A 20803-nucleotide genomic window follows, 5' to 3' on the forward strand; every position below is an offset into this window, starting at 1 on the left:
CTCACTTTGATAGCCATAAGAACGGGACACGTGTCACTACGCATGTCCTGTATGCTTCAATTCTGCACATTAATGTTAAATTATAATTACGTATATAATATCATTTTGACGTTTTATTGGATTATACCCACAGCTGGGTCAATGTGACCCGTTTTGTTATGAAACTACTCAATGATATAGTTTTTGTTTATTGATGATTGGCTGAGCAGTTGTGGCACACAAGACTCGATATCCAATCAGTCTCCGGATGTCAGCCCGTTTTCTCCTCATTTCTGGCTTTGGAGACGTAATTGAGCTTTTACATACACAGGTAAGTGGCTATTATGTTGTCTTCTGACTATCTTGTGAACTCACGAGACTCTGAAGTACCGAATTAGGATATTGTTAATACTTTTGTTATTAATTTTTGTGGCATATAAGGGTTTTCATGTAAACTGTCTTAAGTAAATTTGGATCGGAAAAAATAACGTTGAAATCGGTATAACATGAACTTTCTCCCTATACAATTGGATTATAGCCATAACCGTGTCAATGTGACCCGGTTTGTTATGAAACTGCTCAATGATATAGTTTTTGTTTATTGATGATTGGCTGAGCAGTTGTGGCACACAAGACTCGATATTAACCAATAATTAGTCTCCGGAAATCAGCCCGTTTTCTCCTCATTTATCGCTTTTGAGACGAAATTGAGCTTTTAGATTATACACAGGTACAGGTAAGTGGCTATTATGTTGTCGTCTGATTACCTTGAAATACCGAATTGGGATATTTTTAATACATATTTTTGTTATTTTTTGTGGCATATAATGGTTTTCTCCGTGAATAAATAATTTGAATACTGATTTTAAAGGGGGTATCCGGCAATCATAACATTATGTTTTATATGTTAAAAAAATAATGATCACGCATGAATCACATGGTTTCATTTAAAACAAAACGAATAGAAACAGTCGGGTTTCAACACGCGATATTCAAATTTCCCGCGCCGAAATTGTCTAAGTGCACGGACGTAATGGTTATTTGTGCTCCATTGTTGTCAGCCTTCATTGTATTACTGAGACGTCATTGCACTCGACAATTTCGGCGCCCGGGAATTTTGAATATCGCTTGCTGAGAGACGGATGTTTTTTTATTCGTTTTTATGGTCACTATGAGTTTGTTGTAAATAAAAACGCCGTGATTCGTGCTTGATAATTATTTTTCTTACAGATATTAGCATAATGTTGTGATTGCCGGAGACTTCCTTGAAGTAAATTTGGGTTCGGAAATATATACCGTTGGAATCGGTATAACATGAACTTTCTCCCTAAAATGCCTCCATTATTCAAGGATAACCAAAGAGTGATATTTTACCACACAAAAGGGGTTGTTAATGTGGCACCCATTGTTGGGTAAAATTTTACTCAACCGTCTTAACAGTGTACACTCTTAGAACAATGTCAACGTCTTGTTTCATTCATGTCTTAGCAGGATCAGTTTTCTTGTATTCTACTTTTAAAATATATTGTGATGCTGTAGTTGAAATGTGAATTAGTTAATTTTAATTGCTAAAAACTAAAAAGCCTCTGTTTTTCATTCATATTCTGTTCCAGACTTTGCATTGCATAATGCAGCGTGTAGCAGTAATAGGAGCCGGTCCAGCAGGACTATGCGCTGCCCGATATCTGTCACCCAAGCCTGACTCATTTGAACCAATTGTATTTGAAAAAAGTGATCGGATTGGAGGCACCTGGGTTTATACTGAAGAGACTGGCAAAGATCAATATGGATTCCCTATTCATTCCAGCATGTATAAAAATCTCAAGTAAGTGGTGAAGGTTGTAGACGTGAGGGAGGTAGGTAAATAACAGGTACACTGGATGGGTGAATGACCACCCAGTAAATTATTTTGCCCACCCTTGGAAATTCAACATGCCCATTGCCCCAAAATGCCCATCCAGTAATATTATTTGCCCGCAAAAATTGGGCACCATTATAATTATCATTAAACTAGTACCATGGATCAATATATCAGGATGTGGCACTAGCTCATTTGCATGTGTCCCTATTCTAAATTTGCCATAGGTTTGCGTGGCTAAAACAAAAACCGTGAATTTAGTGCCACCCCCTGCTAGTACCAGAATGATGTCTCTTGAAATAAGCTGTAGCTAAATTATTTGGAAGTGGTGTATCTTTTCATAAATTGTGTCATATTTATTGATTGTAGTTCAGAAGAGCAGGAATTAATATCACACAGTAGGGCCTAGGAAGTGGTATAGGAAGTTAACATTATTAAACAATTTTGGACGTTTTGGACACGTGTCAGGTGTTCAAAAGATATTACATTTATGAATGCATCCCAGGTAGGTTTTGGGTTAATTGTTCATCAGTTCATGGTTTTTTTTATTACAAGCAAACCAATAATGTTCATAATTCCTTATTAAATAATTTCAACACTACTCAGCAACATAGCTATATTAATTCCAATATAGACTAATGAATATTATAGAGAGGGGGGATAGGATGTGTGTGGGGAGGAGAAAGAGAAACAATGGGGGGGGGGGGATTAACGGAAGAAGGAAGGGAAGGGAGGGGGAAGTAAAGTTCGAGAGTGGAGTGGAATACTGTGTAGGGCCTGGGTGGCTCACGCTCCAGTAATTTCAGATGATTGAGCTCAGTAATACATCAAAGAATGTCTTCCAATTCATGAAAACATATAGATACTCAGCTATCGGATTAAAAGCTTAGAGGGAAAGTCTTGCTGCTCAGCGAGTGTTTGTAATTATCAGAAGGTTTTCTCCAAATTCAGTCTCTAATGTGTTCTGAAAACCTTAGTTCATCTTTACATCTATATAAATAAAAGGAAGGTTGCCCATCTTGTGCGCGAGTGTTCTCCGAATTGCCTAAACTTTCGGCTTTGATTTATTGGTATATTGATCGGGTACATATTACCATTTTTCCATCGGACATTCGTTTTTGCTAAAATTGGTGGTAACTAAGAGAATAACATAAAAAACTGTCGTGTTGCTATGCAAAATCGATCGCAGTGGCATTGTGGGTAATAAGGACAGTGTGAACCGCGTAATAATATTTCCATTAAAAAACCATACGCATGCATAGCAACATTGCCCCGTTTTCTGCCAACTACGAGGTGGCCAAGAAATGATTCAGGCTATCTAGATGCATAACAGCGCATAATTTAATAATGATCTCACGAGCTTTTCGTCCCTACGCAGATCTACGCGCCCCATTTACCGCCACTGCATCAAGGTTGGCAGTCAAGAAATTAAGGCTACGACGCGTGAATCAGGTCTTTGCGTCATCACTAAGGTAACGTAGGAAACAGTGGTCTGGTAGTCTAGAGTGGTGATAGTGCCTGCGTGGAGACCCGGGGTGCAGAGAGTCAGTGTACAATTTCATTATTTATTCTAGGCCTATGAATCGTCCGGAGATTGAGGAATATATACGGGAAATGCATTGCACTTTATTTGGTTGAAAACGGTCAACAAATATGGTTAAAACCGGGATTTTTTTTCCCGGGCCTTTTTATTGTCAGTGGTAGCGCGTACCGTAACTAACTGGCAGCGCGTTGGTGTTAGTGCGTTGGCGTACAAGGGATGTGACTCGCACGCACGGGGCGCATATGCATAGGCCAACTTTCCGTGCCAGAGAAATAGAAAAGAAAAGAAAGTAGGACAAAACTGAAAAGGTAGGCCTACTATGGATGGGTTATGGGTACAGGGTTGTGGATTAGAGTAAATAAATAAATAAATCTATATATAAATAAAAGGAAGGCGCATATGCATAGGCCAACTTTCCGTGCCAGAAAAGAAAAGAAAGTAGGACAAAAAGGGTACTGGGTTTGGTTAAGAGATTACCAAAATGATAAAAATCGTAAGGATACGGGAGGAAGGAAGGAACCTAAAAATGAAAGAATAAATAAATAAATAAATAATTCATGAAAAAGGAAGCTAAAATAATGAGAACAGAATTAAATACAAACGGGAAATCAAGCTACAACTTAATAAGCAGGAAATATGAAAATGGGAACAAAATAATAGAAAAAAAACCTAAAGCTAAAAGGACAAATGTAAGTAAGGGTAGATTTATAAACGGCACGGGGTTCAATAAATAAATAACATGGGAACGGAAAATCACAAGCTAAGCAGCATATATCTATTGGAACAAAATAGATTTATGTAGGAGAAACTGAAGAGAAAGAAAGAATAAAATGAATAAAAAAGAAAAGAAAGGGAAGACAAAAAAGATACGGGTATTATACGGGTTACTAAATGAAACGGGAGCAAAATAAAGAAGGAAACGTAAGAAAAAAAAGCTAAAATTAAAAACTAATCAGAAAATATAAGAAAAATGAAGCCAAAATAATGAAAACAGAATTAAATAAATAACATGGAAACGGGAAATCACAAGCTAAGCAGCATAAAAAAAGAAGCTAAAAGGAAACGTAAGAAAGGACAGATTTAGAAAATAATGGGAATGCGGTTAGGCCTAAATAAATAAATAACATGGAAACGGAAAATCCCAAGCTAAATAGCAATTTTTTAATGGGAACAAACTAGACCCATGTAGAAGAAACTGAAAAGAAAGAAAGAAAGAAGCTAAATGGAAATGCAAGAAGGAACAGGTTTAGAAAAATAAAATTTACCTTTTCAATGATTCTACCTTTTCAGTAATTCCTCCTGTTTTAGTGATCGCTCCCATTTACTCATCTAGCGGGGACCCGCGCGAAGCGCGGGTATCCCGCTAGTTTTAATAATAAAGTAATGTTTCAATAGTGGGGTTTCAACTCGAGTTACAGGTAAATAATTCTATTTTGCCGGACAACACTTCCTAATACGCAAGATCGAATACGTACTCAGCGCATCTAATTATTTTAACTGGAACATTCGTCCCCATTTCATTATATGGATTAATTCAAAAAAGTTTTGGTACCCGATGTTCAACAGCTTTTTATAAAAAAATATAGCCGGAAAAGACCAAAATTATCATCAGGTTTGCCAAGTGGAAGTTGAAAACTTGTTGGGTCTGACAATATTTAGCAACATTTGACTCATGAATTTTCATATTTATCGCTACTTTGTCAAATATTGAATAATAACACCTGGTCTAAGATAATTGAACAGGTGACTAAGGCGTGAAATCAAAACTCGACCGCCGGTTCCGGGCGACTCCGTCCGGTTAGAGCCGGTTTCTATTGTTCTAAACAATGGAATGAGGTTCACCCGCCGGTAACCGCCTGTAAATCGGTATGTTGCCTCTTCAATACTTTTAACTGACTGTTTCATTTCGTTTTATTCAGGACTAATCAATCCAAAGAAGTGATGGCTTTTCCAGATTTTCCATTTGATCCTTCTCTTCCATCATTTGTGACCCACAAGGATGTGTTAGACTATCTGGAAAAGTATGTCGCACAATTCAACCTATTACAATACATCAAGGTATGTTGAAGTCAATCATGTTGTTAACTAATATTGATTGATTAATTAACCAAATTAAATAATTACTTAATGACTCAATGACTGTGATTTGTCCAAAAGAGTCACGTGAGAGCCCATTAGTCTACAATAATGGGGCCATAGATGAATAAATAAACAGAATTTTCCCTGCCTGTGCCCCCTTTTTTATTATTAGAATTCAGCTGATGCCGGTACAGCGACATCGCTTATCTTACGCGCGAAGTTTCTTTTGTGTACGGTCGCGCTGTTTGCGCTATTTTTGAGTTTGCTCACGCGGTACCTGACTTCGCGTCGATCCGCGGTATGAATGGGGCAAACGTATTCTACAATAATGTGTCAAGCTTATAAAATATTTTCGCGATACGCGCTGTTAATATGGTCACTAACGCCCCAGCAAACACAAAAACGTTTTTAAAACGTTTTAAATAAGTTATATTTTGCGTTTTGGTTTAGGTAAAAACGTTTTTATCTTACTATAAATAGGGGAATGTTGTATGTATCTATGTATCTATGTATGTATCACTATAAAGGCTCTGTCAGTTTCGATCCAAATGTCGCCAAATTCATACGGGAGATCGATGAATATACGGGAACGTGTTTAAACTTTATTTGGTTGAAAACGGTCAAGAATTGGCTGCAAAACCAGTGAAAATATGGGTAAAAACGGGTTTTTTGTTATGAAAATCGGTTGTCAGCCTACGCGTCACTGCAGCTGGCCGGCAGCGCGTCGGCGCCTCGTGCGTAATGCGCACTACGCCAATGGGGGCACGTAAACGGCGCAGAGCCACGCGACTGCGAGCCAGAGACCAGTGAACATGATAATACGGAACTAACACAGAATTAGAGAAGGAGAACCGGGACTCCCTATACCGCTACGTACAATCGCGCCGTCAGCTATGGGGAGAAAATTGGGGGTATGGGGTCCTTGCCGACGGTGCGCGGAGACGAACGAAAACAACTCTGCGTCTCATCTGAAGCGTCTTGGTACTCGCGTGCAGGTCGCATCAAGTGCGTCTCTAAAGGGGCGCAACACTAAATCACTACGCATTTTATGTAAGAACGAAATTCGGCTAATATAGTCCATAGTGAGTATGAGATTGTAGCGACCATATCTACCGACATGTTCACTTTAAATCACTCAATATCAGCTCATATGAATTCGACAAGTGTCTTCAATGATAACATGCAGAAAAAACCGGACATTTTATCTCAAAAGCGATTCTCTGTGGCGGATGAAGACAACTTCCGATTTTGAAATGTGAGTGGTGAATTTAGTATATTTTTAGGCCATATTTTTTGCACCGCGAAATAGCGAAAAAAGTCAACGGTCATCGATATATGCCGACAAATGTTTTGGAATCTACAGAAACAGAGCTTTAATTTGATACCAAATTTATTTTTCCAAGTATTGCAGGGACGCCAGGAATGGCGCTCGAAGTAGGCCAAAATCACACGTTATCCTATGGGACGCTTATCTAGTCTTGCGCCCCCCCAAATGCGCCCATCATAATGCCTCACGCGCATTCCGAGGGAAACCGAATAACCTCAATTTTGGCTCCATGCCTGTATCAAGATGGCGGTCGAGTCCTGGTTCTCTGGTTTTAATTATGTGGGAACTAACAACTAAGGAAAAATAAAGGACAAAAAGGTACATGGACGGGTCACGGGATTATGATAACGGGTGAACACGTCCGCAGACACGCTATGAGCTAAGCAAAAGAAACTAAAAAAGAAAGTGTAAGAAGAGACAGGTTTAGAAAAATAAAATGTACCTTTTCAATTATTCTACCTGTTCAGTCCTGTTATGGTGAACGCTCCCATCTAGCGGGGACCCGCGCGAAGCGCAGGTATCCCGCTAGTAACATTAAAATGTCGGGTTATCATGAAATCGTTTAAAACGTTTTGTATGAAAACACACTACAACAATATTTTTCAAATGTTTTCGAAATGTCATTGTAAACTATTTTTGCAAATATTTTTGGCCAAATATTTTGTCAACACTTAAATAACATTATGTTAAAATATTTGCACCCAGCAAACACAGAAATGTTCTTAAAATGTTTTTTACAAAACGTTTTAATAACATTTAAATATAAAGGTCGTGAAAACATTTTAAAAACGTTATTGTAAATATTTGGGGCAAACATTTTTAGCAAAATATTTTTTCAGCCCCCAAATAACATTCTGTTTAGAATGATTTGTACCAAGTTTTCAAAAATGTTTTTAGAATGTTATTAAAACGTTTTTATACCCTTTATATAACCCGACATTAAAATGTTTTCTGTAAAATATTTATGTTTGCTGTGCAGTAAATTACCAACAAATAATATTTAATGTACCCTTTATATAGCCCGACATTTAAACGTTTTCTGACAACCTTTTATAAGCTTTTGCGAATGATGTCGAAAACGTTTTGTGTTTGCTGGGGCGCTCCACCTTGAAGAACTTTAGAAAATCGCTTAAATGCCAAATGTTTTCAACTATAACTTGGTTTTCTTACAAAATATACATGATATTACATCAAATTAAAGCTAATTAGAACTTTAATCGTGATGCAAATTTTTCTTTCTTTCACAACATTGTCCTCATTTTATCTATTGACCTCCTCATGTCAAACAATCATTCATCATCATTTACTTGTTTATTTTCAGTTCAAAACTGTAGTTGAATGTGTAAAGCCTGTCACCAATGGTGAGAAGACGCTATGGGAGGTGACTGTAAGAGATTTGACTGACAAAGTAAACGGAAGCCAGACTAGCCTTTTTGATGCTGTTATAGTCTGCAATGGGTAAGGCATTACAGATTATGCCGAGAGGGGGTTGTCAACACACAAATACACATGCATACGAGAAACAAGCATTACTCATGTATCTTAAACTATCAAAGCCTATAAAGATACTATTTCCTGTGTGCATCTCCAGGAAGGGGGCGGAGTCGGGTATCACATAAAACACCAACAGGGTTTAGGTTATCCAGCAAATGAGTATCTAGGATTTTACAACTGAGAACCTGCGACTACAAGCCTGTGACAAAGATATTTTTATTGAGTAAAGTATTTTATGTGTATTGTAGGATCTGCAGACACATTTAAATAGAGAGTGGAGTCCAAGGACTCCAAAGGAGATTGTAGTCCAATGACTCCAAAGTCTGTAATGCATTAGTTCTTTCCATTACAAAGGTGAGGTCAACTAACCAAGGATAGCCCTACAGTTAGTGTGTTTGTAAATTAATCGTTGGTTATGGAATAGGTAGGGCAGGCATGTTTGGATCAGCAGTTAATAGAAGATCTGAAGTTAGTGATCCATTGTTGAGCACTCAGCAAGACAGTAAAGAAGTTGGCTGGTACTCTTTCAAGTATGTTGTTCTACTAACTTCTTGACTGCCCCTCGTTTACGGTATACGTAGGTTCAATATACTGTTGATGTATCCACCGGCCCCAAGATCATTAAAATTAGTCTTCTTATGTGTATTTTTTTACGAAGTTAATTTCCTAGAACCGGTTGCATTAATCATTATACCAAATCAGCCAAATTTGTACAAATAATAAGATATTTTATGTTGATACCTTCAATCATTTATTTGATTAAATCAGAAAAAATTCAAACATTGTTAAGGGATCTAAAATGAGCGTTTATTGCGTTTCGACAGTATTTTTGTGGGACATGAGAGCACCTCAGACCTATCGAATTGCATTCTGAATACGAAGCATGCCTTTCTGATATCAAATAATTTTCATTTTTTGAAAATCACAATATAATACAAATTTTATATAAATCTAATGATATATTCTTAAAGTGTATGTAGCAGGGAGGAAAAGCCGACGGTCAATTGAAAATTTTGACCTTTCGTATTACAGATATGGATTTTTTTCCCAAAAAGACCTAATTTTTTTTGGGTGTTTTGGGAAAAAAATCCATATCTTCAATACGAAAGGTCAACATTTTCAATTGATCGTCGGCTTTTCATCCCACCTACATATACTTTAAAGTATAAATCATCAGATTTACAAATTTTACTTCAAGTACTGTTAAATATCAAAAATATCAATTTTTAATGATTTGCCATAAAATGTGTATTAAATTGCGAATTTCAAAAAATCAAAATTATTTGATATCAGAATGATATTCTTCGTAATCAGAATGCAATTCGATATGTCTGATGTGCTCTAATGTCCCAAAATAAATACTGTCCAAATGTTCATACCCCAGCTCTTAAGTGTTTAAGATTTTTTGAAAACTCGCTTTTTCGGAACAGCGATTTTCAAGTTTTATCAAGTTTTTTATCAAAGTTTTTAGTTTTATCATCATTTTATACGATTGCTTTTTAAAACATTATATCACTAATTATTGACATCTTTAATCAATTGCAGGCATTACTCTGTCCCCAAAATACCAAAGCTGAAAGGACAAGACACTTTTACCGGCACCATCCTCCACAGTCACAATTACCGTAAACCAGAGGATTTCAAAGATTCTACTGTAGTATGTCTTGGAGCCAGTGTCTCGGGACAGGACATTGTACTAGACATGCATCCACATGTGAAGATGGTGTTCCTGAGTCATTGGGGAGAAACTCTGCCGAGTGAGTTTCCTGCGAATGTTGCACAAGTACCAGCCATAGATTACCTCAGTGGTAACAAGGTGATATTCACAGATGGACAGACTTATGAAGTGGACACTGTTTTGTTATGTACGGGTTATGAGTTCAATTTTTCATTTCTAGCAAAAGAATGTCGGGTGACAGTTAGTGAGGATCAGATAGTATCCCCGTTGTTTAAACATCTGATCCATGCAGAATATCCAAGCCTCTCTTTTATTGGTTTACCAACCCGCAATCTGTCTTTCCCACAATTTAGCCTGCAAGCAAGACTAATTATAGCAATACTTGAAGGATCATTCAAACTCCCAAGCAAGGAGGAGATTGAAGTGGATAATGAATCTGATTTACAGCGACGCCTTGACTTGGGTTGGCCCCGTAGATACGCACATATTTTAGGGCAATTTCAATGGGAGTATTATAACCAAATAGCACAGCTAGCAGGCATACCACCTCTCAAACCAGTTATAGAGAGCTTGTATACAGAAACATGCTACCAAAGACGTAATAATGTGCGCCATTATCCTAAACTGAATTATGAAATTGTTGATGAAAAGAACTGGCGTCAGATTACTGGACATAATAGTAGCGATGTTTAAACCTTAACGTCCACATGGTATCTTGACCAGAAGGGGAGGGACCTGGGCTGCTAGGTTCATCGGACTTGGGGGAGTTAGAGTTAAGTTAAGATAGAGGGGGCCCGGTGATGTGCCTCTCATGGATGTGGTAAAGGTAAAATAAGGGTGTACATATGTCAGGCATGTTGAGGAGGACTTGGCGACGGTGTTGGCCAGGCTAGGACAGGATTGCTATTTTTCATTCCTGTCATGGATGGGCGAACACCCCGGGCGAACACTCCAGGGATGTCATGTAGTACAACAAATCATACCAAGAATTTTTCTCAATTTGATTTTATCCTTTCTTGGTATGACAAATGTTGGTTTAAAATTCGTGTAAACTCCCGACTTCATGATGTATTCTTCACGTTAGGTAGGGTCCGATTGCCGACCACCGTCGAGAACTACAACTGGTAGCCAGCGAAAGTTCATGTCCGAGATCTGCAGAAGTCTTGGCCGAGTGAATGTGTCTGTGAATATTTACTATGGGGGGGGGGGGGGGGATGTGTAGTGCATGACCAAAGAGAGTTTATTTTCGTATTTCCATACCTTTTATACAAACTTTTTTGGAAATCTCTAATTAAGAAGCCTGCTATCTACGCAAGATAGCAAAAATGAAAATTGAAAAGGCATATAATTTTCAAATTCTCAAATGGATCCGTTAATAGGTACTGTTCATTCTCATATCTTTTTCCAAAATATAATACACCCTATCTGTACGAAAGTTAATCAAAATTCAAAAGTTGTTGTTTTTAAAAATAACAAAATTTCAAGTTACATTGTAAATTCAAGGTCATTCGATAGGGTATCCAATGACCTTGGTACCTCTGAATACATGTCTTCAAGATATCGATCTATCATGCTCAAAACAGGGGGTCATCCCCTAATTGTACTCTCTTGGCCACTTGAGGGCACATGACTTCCCATGTTCAGTTTGGGGCCTCCAAATGTTGCCCTGACCTAGGGCCCACAAGAAGGTAAATCCGGCCTTGACAGGTTGAAACACAAAAAAGAGATTCTTGTTAAATCAAATATGCATTCTAATGATAAATCATGACTTATAGGCCGTATTAAAAACGTGATTTCTCAACGATAAGATGGTTTTGCGTCAGATAACCAAGAACTATGGCGTAAAAAGAGCCTTACCATTCTAATAGGATCAGGAATATACAGAAAACTATTCCAAACAATGGCACCAGCAGATGAAATTTGTTATCAACTGCAGTAAAACTTCTGACTTGAAAAGTAACGCTAATGCTATGCTTGCTCAGGTCTCTATGGACCTTGACCCTTTAAATCTTAGTCATCTGCCTGTTCACTACAGCTCAACTTACCGTACTTTTCCTAACCAGACAGTCCATGCCAAAATTGTTACTACACCTTTACATTTCATCGAATCTCTTTTTGATGTCTGTCATTTTGAACATCACACTTGAAAGATGTATGCTATGTAGAAACTTTATTTTGCAATTTCATAATTTGCATATTATTAGCATATTTGCAAGAAAAAACATGAAAATCAATAAATACCTATATTTTTCACAATTTCAATATTTTATTAGAAATTAAGCATGTAGGCCGTTTGTTATGACTTGATGAATGAAGCTGTTAAAACAGATTTTGATATTTTTGCTTATTTTTCCTTTTTTTGCCCCAAAATGTGTAAAAATCAACATTTTTTTTTTTTCCTATATTTTCTTTGAATATTTATCAAATTTCTTAATTTAGGTATAATACAGTGCAGAAAAAGATGTCAAAAAAATCTGTTAAACAGATTTCCAATAAATAATGTTCCATTTTCCATTTTGGGTTAAATACTCAATTTTCATGCGCGGGATATTTGAAACATAAAATGAAAACATGTCCATTGCACTTTTTCCTCGAGATGTACTATAATATCAAGGTTACGGATATATTATAATCCCTTCTTATCTTCACTGATCCATCAGATACCTATTGTTATGAATGATCAGTGAAAAGGTTCAGAACTGGGCTACTAATGGTCTGTCAAGTATCTATAGTTATTTTCATGACTGTGTCAACTCAAAAATCATGCAAGGTCGAATGTAGGAAAAATATGTTTATAGTTATATCAATGGGAGGTTTGTGCTGAGCTTGGCAAACTGAAGTCACCCAAAGCCACGGTTCCTGATCAAAATCCACCTCGGTTGGTATTAAAAAATTCGCTTATGAACTGAGCGTACCCCTTACTGATAATTATATTCCTACTAAGTTCCTACTAAGAAAGTAAAGTTCCCAAACAGTATAAAGGCGATAGTTATGCCTATTCCTAAGCAACTGCCCCTATATACTATTGACAAACTGAGACCAGTGTCACCCACCTCTGTTTTTTGCTAAATTTGCGGGTGGGTCCTAGATAATATGCAGCATGAAATTGATAAACGCCAATTTGGCAATGTTAAGGTGTCTCGACATCCCATTACCAAGATTACCTTGTTAGCCTTCTTAACCATCTTCATTAAGGGGCAGAAGGAAGTAAAGGCACAATCCTTCTAAATGTCCGGCACTCCAGATTTGCTTTATTAAAAGGCTTGCGACTTGAGAATTGGTACAGAACCGCTGTCATACGTCACAGAGGCCAAGGTCCTTGGCATTGATATTTGGATCAACCTCAAGTGGGACATCAAGTTGCTAACATGCTTAAAAAGCCAATAAGAGATTGTTCCCGCAAGATGTTTGGTTTTGATCGGGATGAGCTGAGTGTCGTTTACAGTGGTTATGTATGACCGATACTTAAGCATGCAAATGTTGTGAGCTGTTGTGTGGTATTCTAGCTAGCACTCTAGCATTGAATAAGCCAAAGAACTCTATCCAAAAAAGAGCCTGTAGAACAATCCTGGGAGGAGATTTCAGTTCTTATCATGGTGCTCTGCTTAGTGTCTTATAGGAGGGTGGAGTACTGTTGTAGGTATACCATTTTGTTGAAGTTCAACAAACCATAACCCCGCTTCTGGATCTCGTTTGAAGTCAAATGATATACCATTGTAAAGCTTATGATATAAAAACACGAAATAAAACAAAACTGACCGGGCGGACTTTACGGCTCATTTGTGGTGTACGGTCACATATTTTCAAACAAAGATCCATTTAAGGGACGACACACCTGCCAGTTTTCATGATAAATTAATTAATTAAAAAGTAAAAATCGTGGCCTCTATGATCGTTTTTTAAATAAAAACAACAACAACAGATCATTTGAAACTTTTTGTAATACGTCCATTACAAGAAGTAATGCATCCAGCTAAAGTATTTTATTTGCAGACCTAACTTTCACATGTAGAACCACATTTGATTGATTTTGTTTCCTCATGTAATAATAAATATAATATTAAATCTACTACAAAACATCAATTACAAGAAATATACAATATGATATTTGCAGACCTGATCTTCCACATGTAGCGCCACATTTGATTGATTGTGTTTCCTCATAATATTAAATCTAATACAACACATCTTAGAATAAGAATTACAAAAAAATATGTACATTATAATATGATCCAAAATACAATGTTGTAAGTACAGTATGATAAAAGCCAGCACACCAACATGACAAAATGTGACCGAACTAACCGGCACATAAAAGCGTAATAACCCAGAAGAGGAGCGGATTAAGAGTTTTAGTTCGTTTACTTGTATAAAATTATATGTTTAATAATATTTTATAAATGTGTTGGTTATACCATATAGTTTATAAATATGTACAGCATCGGTTTTTAGTAAATATTTGCCCTACCTAATTGTAACTTTCAGCTCCGAGGGCGCACTGCCATTTTAAGGTATTTACGGCTCATACCAATGTTGAGTTTTGGATCCCGAAATTAACCGTTTTCCATTGAAAACTGTGTAACAGGCAATTAGTGGTATTGAACCATATAAGGAAAACATGTAGTTTTGAAAAGACTCCTGGCGAAAATTGGTATGAGATATTATGGTTTATTACTATTCATAGTAGTTAAGTGATTTACTGGAGTTAAACCTATGTTATGTGACACAAAACACTGACAAATAAAAGTTTAGCTTTGTGAAGAAACTTTTATATATAGTAACGCCAAACAAGGAATGACCTTTGACCTGAACTAAGGTCAGGTCAATATTAATTGAATTAGTCTAGACTTCCAGTCTTTTGTTAATCTAACTACAGTAATTTAAGTTTATTTGAGACCTCAACGCAAAGTGTGTTGGTAATTCAGGCATAGAGATACATGTAGGGTAAAAGCTAGGCATGCTAGAATACCTTACAAATTTCACTTCCATTCATATTTAACAATCGCCATACACTAACCAATAAGGAATAGCTATTGCTTTTGCTCTGATACTCGCTCAAATTGACTGATTGAAATAGATATCTACCAAAAAGTAATTACCCCCTCTATTGATAGACCAAAATATGTTGCCAAGGTGACTCTTTGAATGAAAAAGATGCCTATTCAAATGTTGCACCTAAACCCATTGAGAATGTTAGAGTGTCTGGTCGTCACTGGTACACTGACTTGAGTAGCTTTTTAGTGTAACTTTTGAAAATGCATCTTTGTAATTCAAGGAGTCACCGTGGCTACAAATTTTGAGCCATCAAGACAAATGAGGTATCCAAATTTGTAGAATTATCCTGGGTATGTTTTTGCTATTTCAGTTTTTAAATTTAATTTATAGATTTTAAGTTTTGTATCGTAATAAAAGGTGGTAATTACTTTTTGGCAGGTGTTTATTTTAAACTGTTAACTTTCATGATACATGTATACGAATCAATCTAAATAAACTGAGAAAAAAAATGAAAAATAGATTGCTATGGTTATTTGAACTATTTATTTCTCTTTTTGTAGACTCATTTCAGTTTGATTTTGTATGATGCGTCGTAAGTTACGAAGAAGTCTTACGAAATGGACCCCCTTACGCCACTGTGGATGTGTATATAATACATGGTTCACCGGTTTTTCCGTAAAACGTTGCTGCCACTTTAGTCCAGGACGTCCAACTTCCGTCGAGAACAAAGGATTGCAACGTGTCTTCCACAACATTTACAAGGAAGTCTGGAGATGTTTTCAAAGTTATTTCGGTGATATTAAACACGATCGATCCACCTGAAAACGAAAATCAAATTAAAACTAGATATGCTGGAGTCTAAAAAGATCACGGAATCCAGACGTAATCTTGAAATGACTTCTAATGATTTTTGACAAAACTGCCTTTTTTATAAAAAAAAATATATAAAGAATTTGTCTTTTGTTTGTCCTCTGGTGACGGTGATCCTAGAGATACATGCCCATTGATTTTTTGTTCTTTATGACAAGAGGAAGAGTTTAAAGTATTGATTGGACCATGGGCCTCAAGGAAGAACAGAAGATTAATTATTGTGTTTTCAACTAACTGAGTGTCCCAGGTTAAAGAAGAAATAAAACAAACAAACCAGCAATACATGTTTATTTTTATAATTATTAAAGAAATGGAGCTCAGACAAACTGGCATTATAATAAAGTAGAGAAAAAATCAGATCCGTTCGGATTCGAACCAGCGTGCACTAACGATTACATGTCGTTCAGCTCACCACCAGCTCATGGCGGATCTGCCGGCGAATTGAACATGTAATGATTTTATTCTCTCGTAAATGTCTCACGACCAATGTTAATTAATTATAATTAGAGAGGGCGGCCTATCTGCTGTGTCCTGGCAGAACATCAGTCAATATGAGACATTAAATATTAAATATTTCTGTGCCACCATACGCCATGAGCTGGACGCCATGCACCCGTGTATGAAACAGCAGTAAAGCCTTGTAACCATACATGATTTTTTCTCTCCTTTATTATAATGCCAGTTTGTCTGAGCTCCATGGGCTTCAAATTAACCGTTGAATAAACCGGGCACTTGGGATAGTCGTCAGGAGCTCGTTGCAAGCAAGCGAGATTGGCCATGTCTAGCATTTCAACTATTCGACCATTTTGATCGTACAATTCATCATCATTGTCCATACTGCAGTTACTGTCCGTTTTCCTATACACAATACACAGTGCTCTCACCATTGACGCGTGACCTCTACAAATGATGCATGTTGGAAGAATGGACACTTGCCTAGTTAACATCACTGTGTGAAAAATAACCAGCCAATATTTTATTTATTCTCCAAAACTTCTAGCAAATATATTTCTCTAACATGACCTAAAATTACAGCTAGGTTAGATGTTCAGAAATGGTCGCACTTTTGTAAAATATGAGTGAGGGCAAGGCATAGCTAGCCAACTCCCCGTGTTAATTGAATGGAGATTTGACCGAAAATATTGGTATCGGACCGCTCACTTCTGAAGGATGCCACAAAAAACAACGGTAAAAGCTACATTTAAACTATTCTAAATAGGTTCTAGAAAATATAGTTTTGTAACATGTCCTAAATTTTTAGCTAATTAAGATGTTTGGAGAGGGTCGCACTTTTGTGTTTTAGGAAGGATATGTAAACGACAGATAACACCAAAAATATGAAGAAATTATTTCCAAACCGTGTTAAGTCAACAATCATTATGTTGCTCATTTTGAAGAATGCTGGTAAACAAAAAGCAGGTCTTTGTCTCATTTCGTGAACAAAGGTACACATACCATTGTTTCCTTTCGTTTCCTTTATAATCGGTTACCCAACTGAAGCTATAATACCAGCTTTATTGCGATGTCGCACATTGAAAACAGACACTTGTGCACAACCAGAGAAGATCTGATTTAATCAGTTGAGCTGCTTTAATGAGTGTTATCTTGGTTCAATAGCTTTTAATGGGGTTTAAGTCCTGCAAAGGTCGAGATGAATTCTACTGTAGACATGACTGCATCATGCATAGATGTACTAACATAGCCTGCTAGTTGTTCAGCCGAAAGCGGTGTATTTAAGACAGAATAAGGCATTTACATGAATCTGTAATTTATATACTGACAGTATATAAATTACCTACATGTATTTGAATGGGGCATCAACTTCGCCAATGCTGCTGTTTCCTTCGTTCTGTGCCAAAATTTTCATTTCAAAAATACCAATTGACAATTTGAATGATTTATTCTCCACTTTTAAACAATTTATAAACAATTTAATTTTTTTCACACTTTCGCTGTGATCACTTAAAATAAATAAACAAAATAAGCGCGGGGATCTGGCCACCTCTCCCTGCCTCCAGTAAGGCTCCAAGGTATATAGATTTGTACGTCGCTGCACCGTGTCATTTGCAGAAGCGATGTTTTATTGTGTAAATGCTCATTTGAATTTGGATTTGGAAGATACCTTCTCTTAAATAACAGTATTGCGAACCACCAGCATACATAACTCGATGTAGAGAGTCTTTCCTATTCAGAGGAAATATTGCAATTACACACCTTATTGCCTTTTAACAATAACCATTGACACTAGCACATATCAGAGAAGATGTAAGAAAAGGATGGAGAACAGAATTATATCCTTGAGATAATCCCGTAGGTAATCCTGTTGCACCTATCATAGTCCTTTATTCTCAAGTGGTGGGTTAACCAACAGTTAACAATGAGAGGAAATTCCTGAACCTAGTTCAGTTGGGGATGATTTGAAGTGACCGCCAATTATGACCATTTGATATTTAATACCAGCAATGTGAAAAAAAAAAAAAAAATGTAGTGCCAAAATAATGTACCCTTTTACGGAAGGAGCAAAGTTTAACAAGTTATAACTCCGCTACTGAAGTTCGAATATCAGCGGCGAATGTCAGGTTATTATTTCCCAGTCTTTAAAAAAATGCAGGCAGAGGCGGGAATCGATCTCGGTACCTCCCGGTTACACAGCACTGTGAAAGACCACTAGACCAACTAAATATCTGTTGTGAGATGTGTGACATTAATCTTTGATATTGCTTAATGGAACAAATCGCGGAATTAAATCAGTAATAAAAGAAATAGATTCTTATATAGCGGTCAAATTAGATAAAGGGGGAAATATTTGTCCCTGCTCGAAAGAAAATATAGGTTAGAAAATTATCAAATAAATTTAAATTACAAATTGAGATTTTATATTTCTTTCTTTCACGAGGCGACATTATCACAGACAAACACTGTATAAGCTAAAAACTCGACGCTCATCACTAGATGCTGTTATTTAGCTCAATGGTAGAGCATCAGACTGCTGATATCAATATCGTTGGTTCGAGTCCTCCTGCCAGCAATGGTTATATTTATGATTTTAATGCTACGCTAAAATTTGTTCAATTTTTTTCGTTTATTTATTTATTTATTTATTTATTTATTTATTTATTTATTTATTTATTTATTTATTTATTTATTTATTTATTTGTTTTTGTTTATTTATGTAAATAATTTGATATATTTGAAAGAGGTATTTGAGCAATTTTATAATCCTATGGGGTCATTTTGAACCCCCACCCCTCCCAACTTGCCAAACGCACAACACCTTTGCATCATACATGTCATCATTAGTCACGATTATGCACTTTCAGTTTCCCACGCGTTTGAACGGGAATTGGATTGCGTACTTTTTCGATGTCTAGTGAGCAATTTTTTTCATTATTTTGAGAAAATGATGTCAAATTTTCTATTCTATATTGTTTGGTAATAATGTCTTTTGCCAATAGTATGTTTAAAGTTGTAATTTTGTGTTTTTGATCGCAAAGATCGGATATTTTCGTTCCCGATTCGAATTCTGAACCCTTCGCAAGGGTGCCGATTTCGGCAGAACTTTGACGATAATTTTGCCTTTTGGACACTTATATGCTTTCGATCCTTAATTTTGTTTCAACCGAGTCTTAAATTATCAAGCACAATACAGTTGGTACCACATTTATATACATTGATGAAATTTTAAAGATTTTTTTTTTTTTTCTAACCGGCGCAAATCGTTAAGTGTGTATTTCCCATTGACATCTAAAATGGCGTAAGCCAGTCCTCAATATACATAGGTACGGCGTATATAGGACTGGCAAGCGAGTCTATGTCATCATCATAAAAATGTGAAATTCAGGTCCCACAAAAATACAGTAATTGTGCAAAAGAGGACATAAATAATTTCTTTCTGCAACCATAATGGGCCGCAATATATCACTAACCGCATAGTCCGAGGCAAGGTTCATTATTGTCAGGGTTAGGGTCTTAGGGTTAGGGTCTTATGGTTAGGGTTAGGGGTTAGGGGTTAGGGTTAGGGTTAGGGTTAGGGGTTAGGGTTAGGGTTAGGGTTAGGGTTAGGGTAAGGGTTAGGGTTAGGGATTAGGGTTAGGGTTAGGATTATATTCGTATTTATTATACTAGTAATAGTATATTGTGTGTATGCAGTTTATTCCGTAATCAATAAGTATCATATAACAAACACCTTTCTGGCACAACGAATCATAGCACAGTCGTGTAGGCATTAGACTATGGATACAAAGGTTGTGGGTTCGAACCCCAGGTAAACAGTTATAGAATTTTAATTCTATCGATTTCTTTTTTTTTTTTTATGTAAGAGGAAATAATAATGGTAATAAACTCGTGTTATATCTAGCCTCATAGGCCTATTAATTACATGTATGTACTATGTGTTATCGCATTGTGGCCCATTTAATATGGTTGCAGAAAGAAATAACGCACGCCGGCAACTAGACTACTATACAAAAAAATAGTATCAAATCTTTCCTGCTCAATCAATATAATACTTGCAAATAGATCATAGTTTACTAATCTAATCCTGTAATGTAGACCTGTTATATCACCTGTATTTGCATGTAGAGTCTATACATGGTTTGTTATGGTAGGGATTAGTGTCCGATCTCTGTAATGTAATGTAAATGAAGCATATTGATATGCAGGAAGAATCGATCAGGGCGCTATCTATTAGGAAAGATAAACACTATTCAAAATATCAATAGACAAGAAGAAAGGGATGTAGAGATTTGTAATTGAGTCATGCATGATTTATCAGAAGGTTCTTTCCAATTCCCAAACGTAATGCTTACCATGTTTTGTCATTCTGGTAAACTCTGGCAATATACTCGGTGTAATGTGTCCGGGTAGCATGCCACCATTCATACACAAAACTTCATACGAATCTGTACAAAGTAGAATTTAAGAATCATTCTTCCTGTCATGCAACAGCTAGGTCTTCTACTATGTCTATGCTATTTTGGT

At 36.6% G+C, this 20803-nt stretch overlaps 1 protein-coding gene across 1 annotated transcript; it reads left to right on the plus strand.

The window, feature by feature from the left end:
* Positions 1-1607: 1607 nt before the first annotated feature.
* LOC140157850 (uncharacterized) lies at positions 1608-10651 on the plus strand. The gene is made up of 4 exons (XM_072181097.1): positions 1608-1804; positions 5300-5438; positions 8108-8244; positions 9826-10651. Exons 1-4 carry the CDS (start codon positions 1608-1610, stop codon positions 10649-10651), a joined length of 1299 nt encoding a protein of 432 aa, XP_072037198.1.
* Positions 10652-20803: the final 10152 nt, after the last annotated feature.

This window comes from Amphiura filiformis, chromosome 7 (assembly GCF_039555335.1).
Source record: "Amphiura filiformis chromosome 7, Afil_fr2py, whole genome shotgun sequence".
NCBI classification, from domain to species: Eukaryota; Metazoa; Echinodermata; class Ophiuroidea; order Amphilepidida; family Amphiuridae; genus Amphiura; species Amphiura filiformis.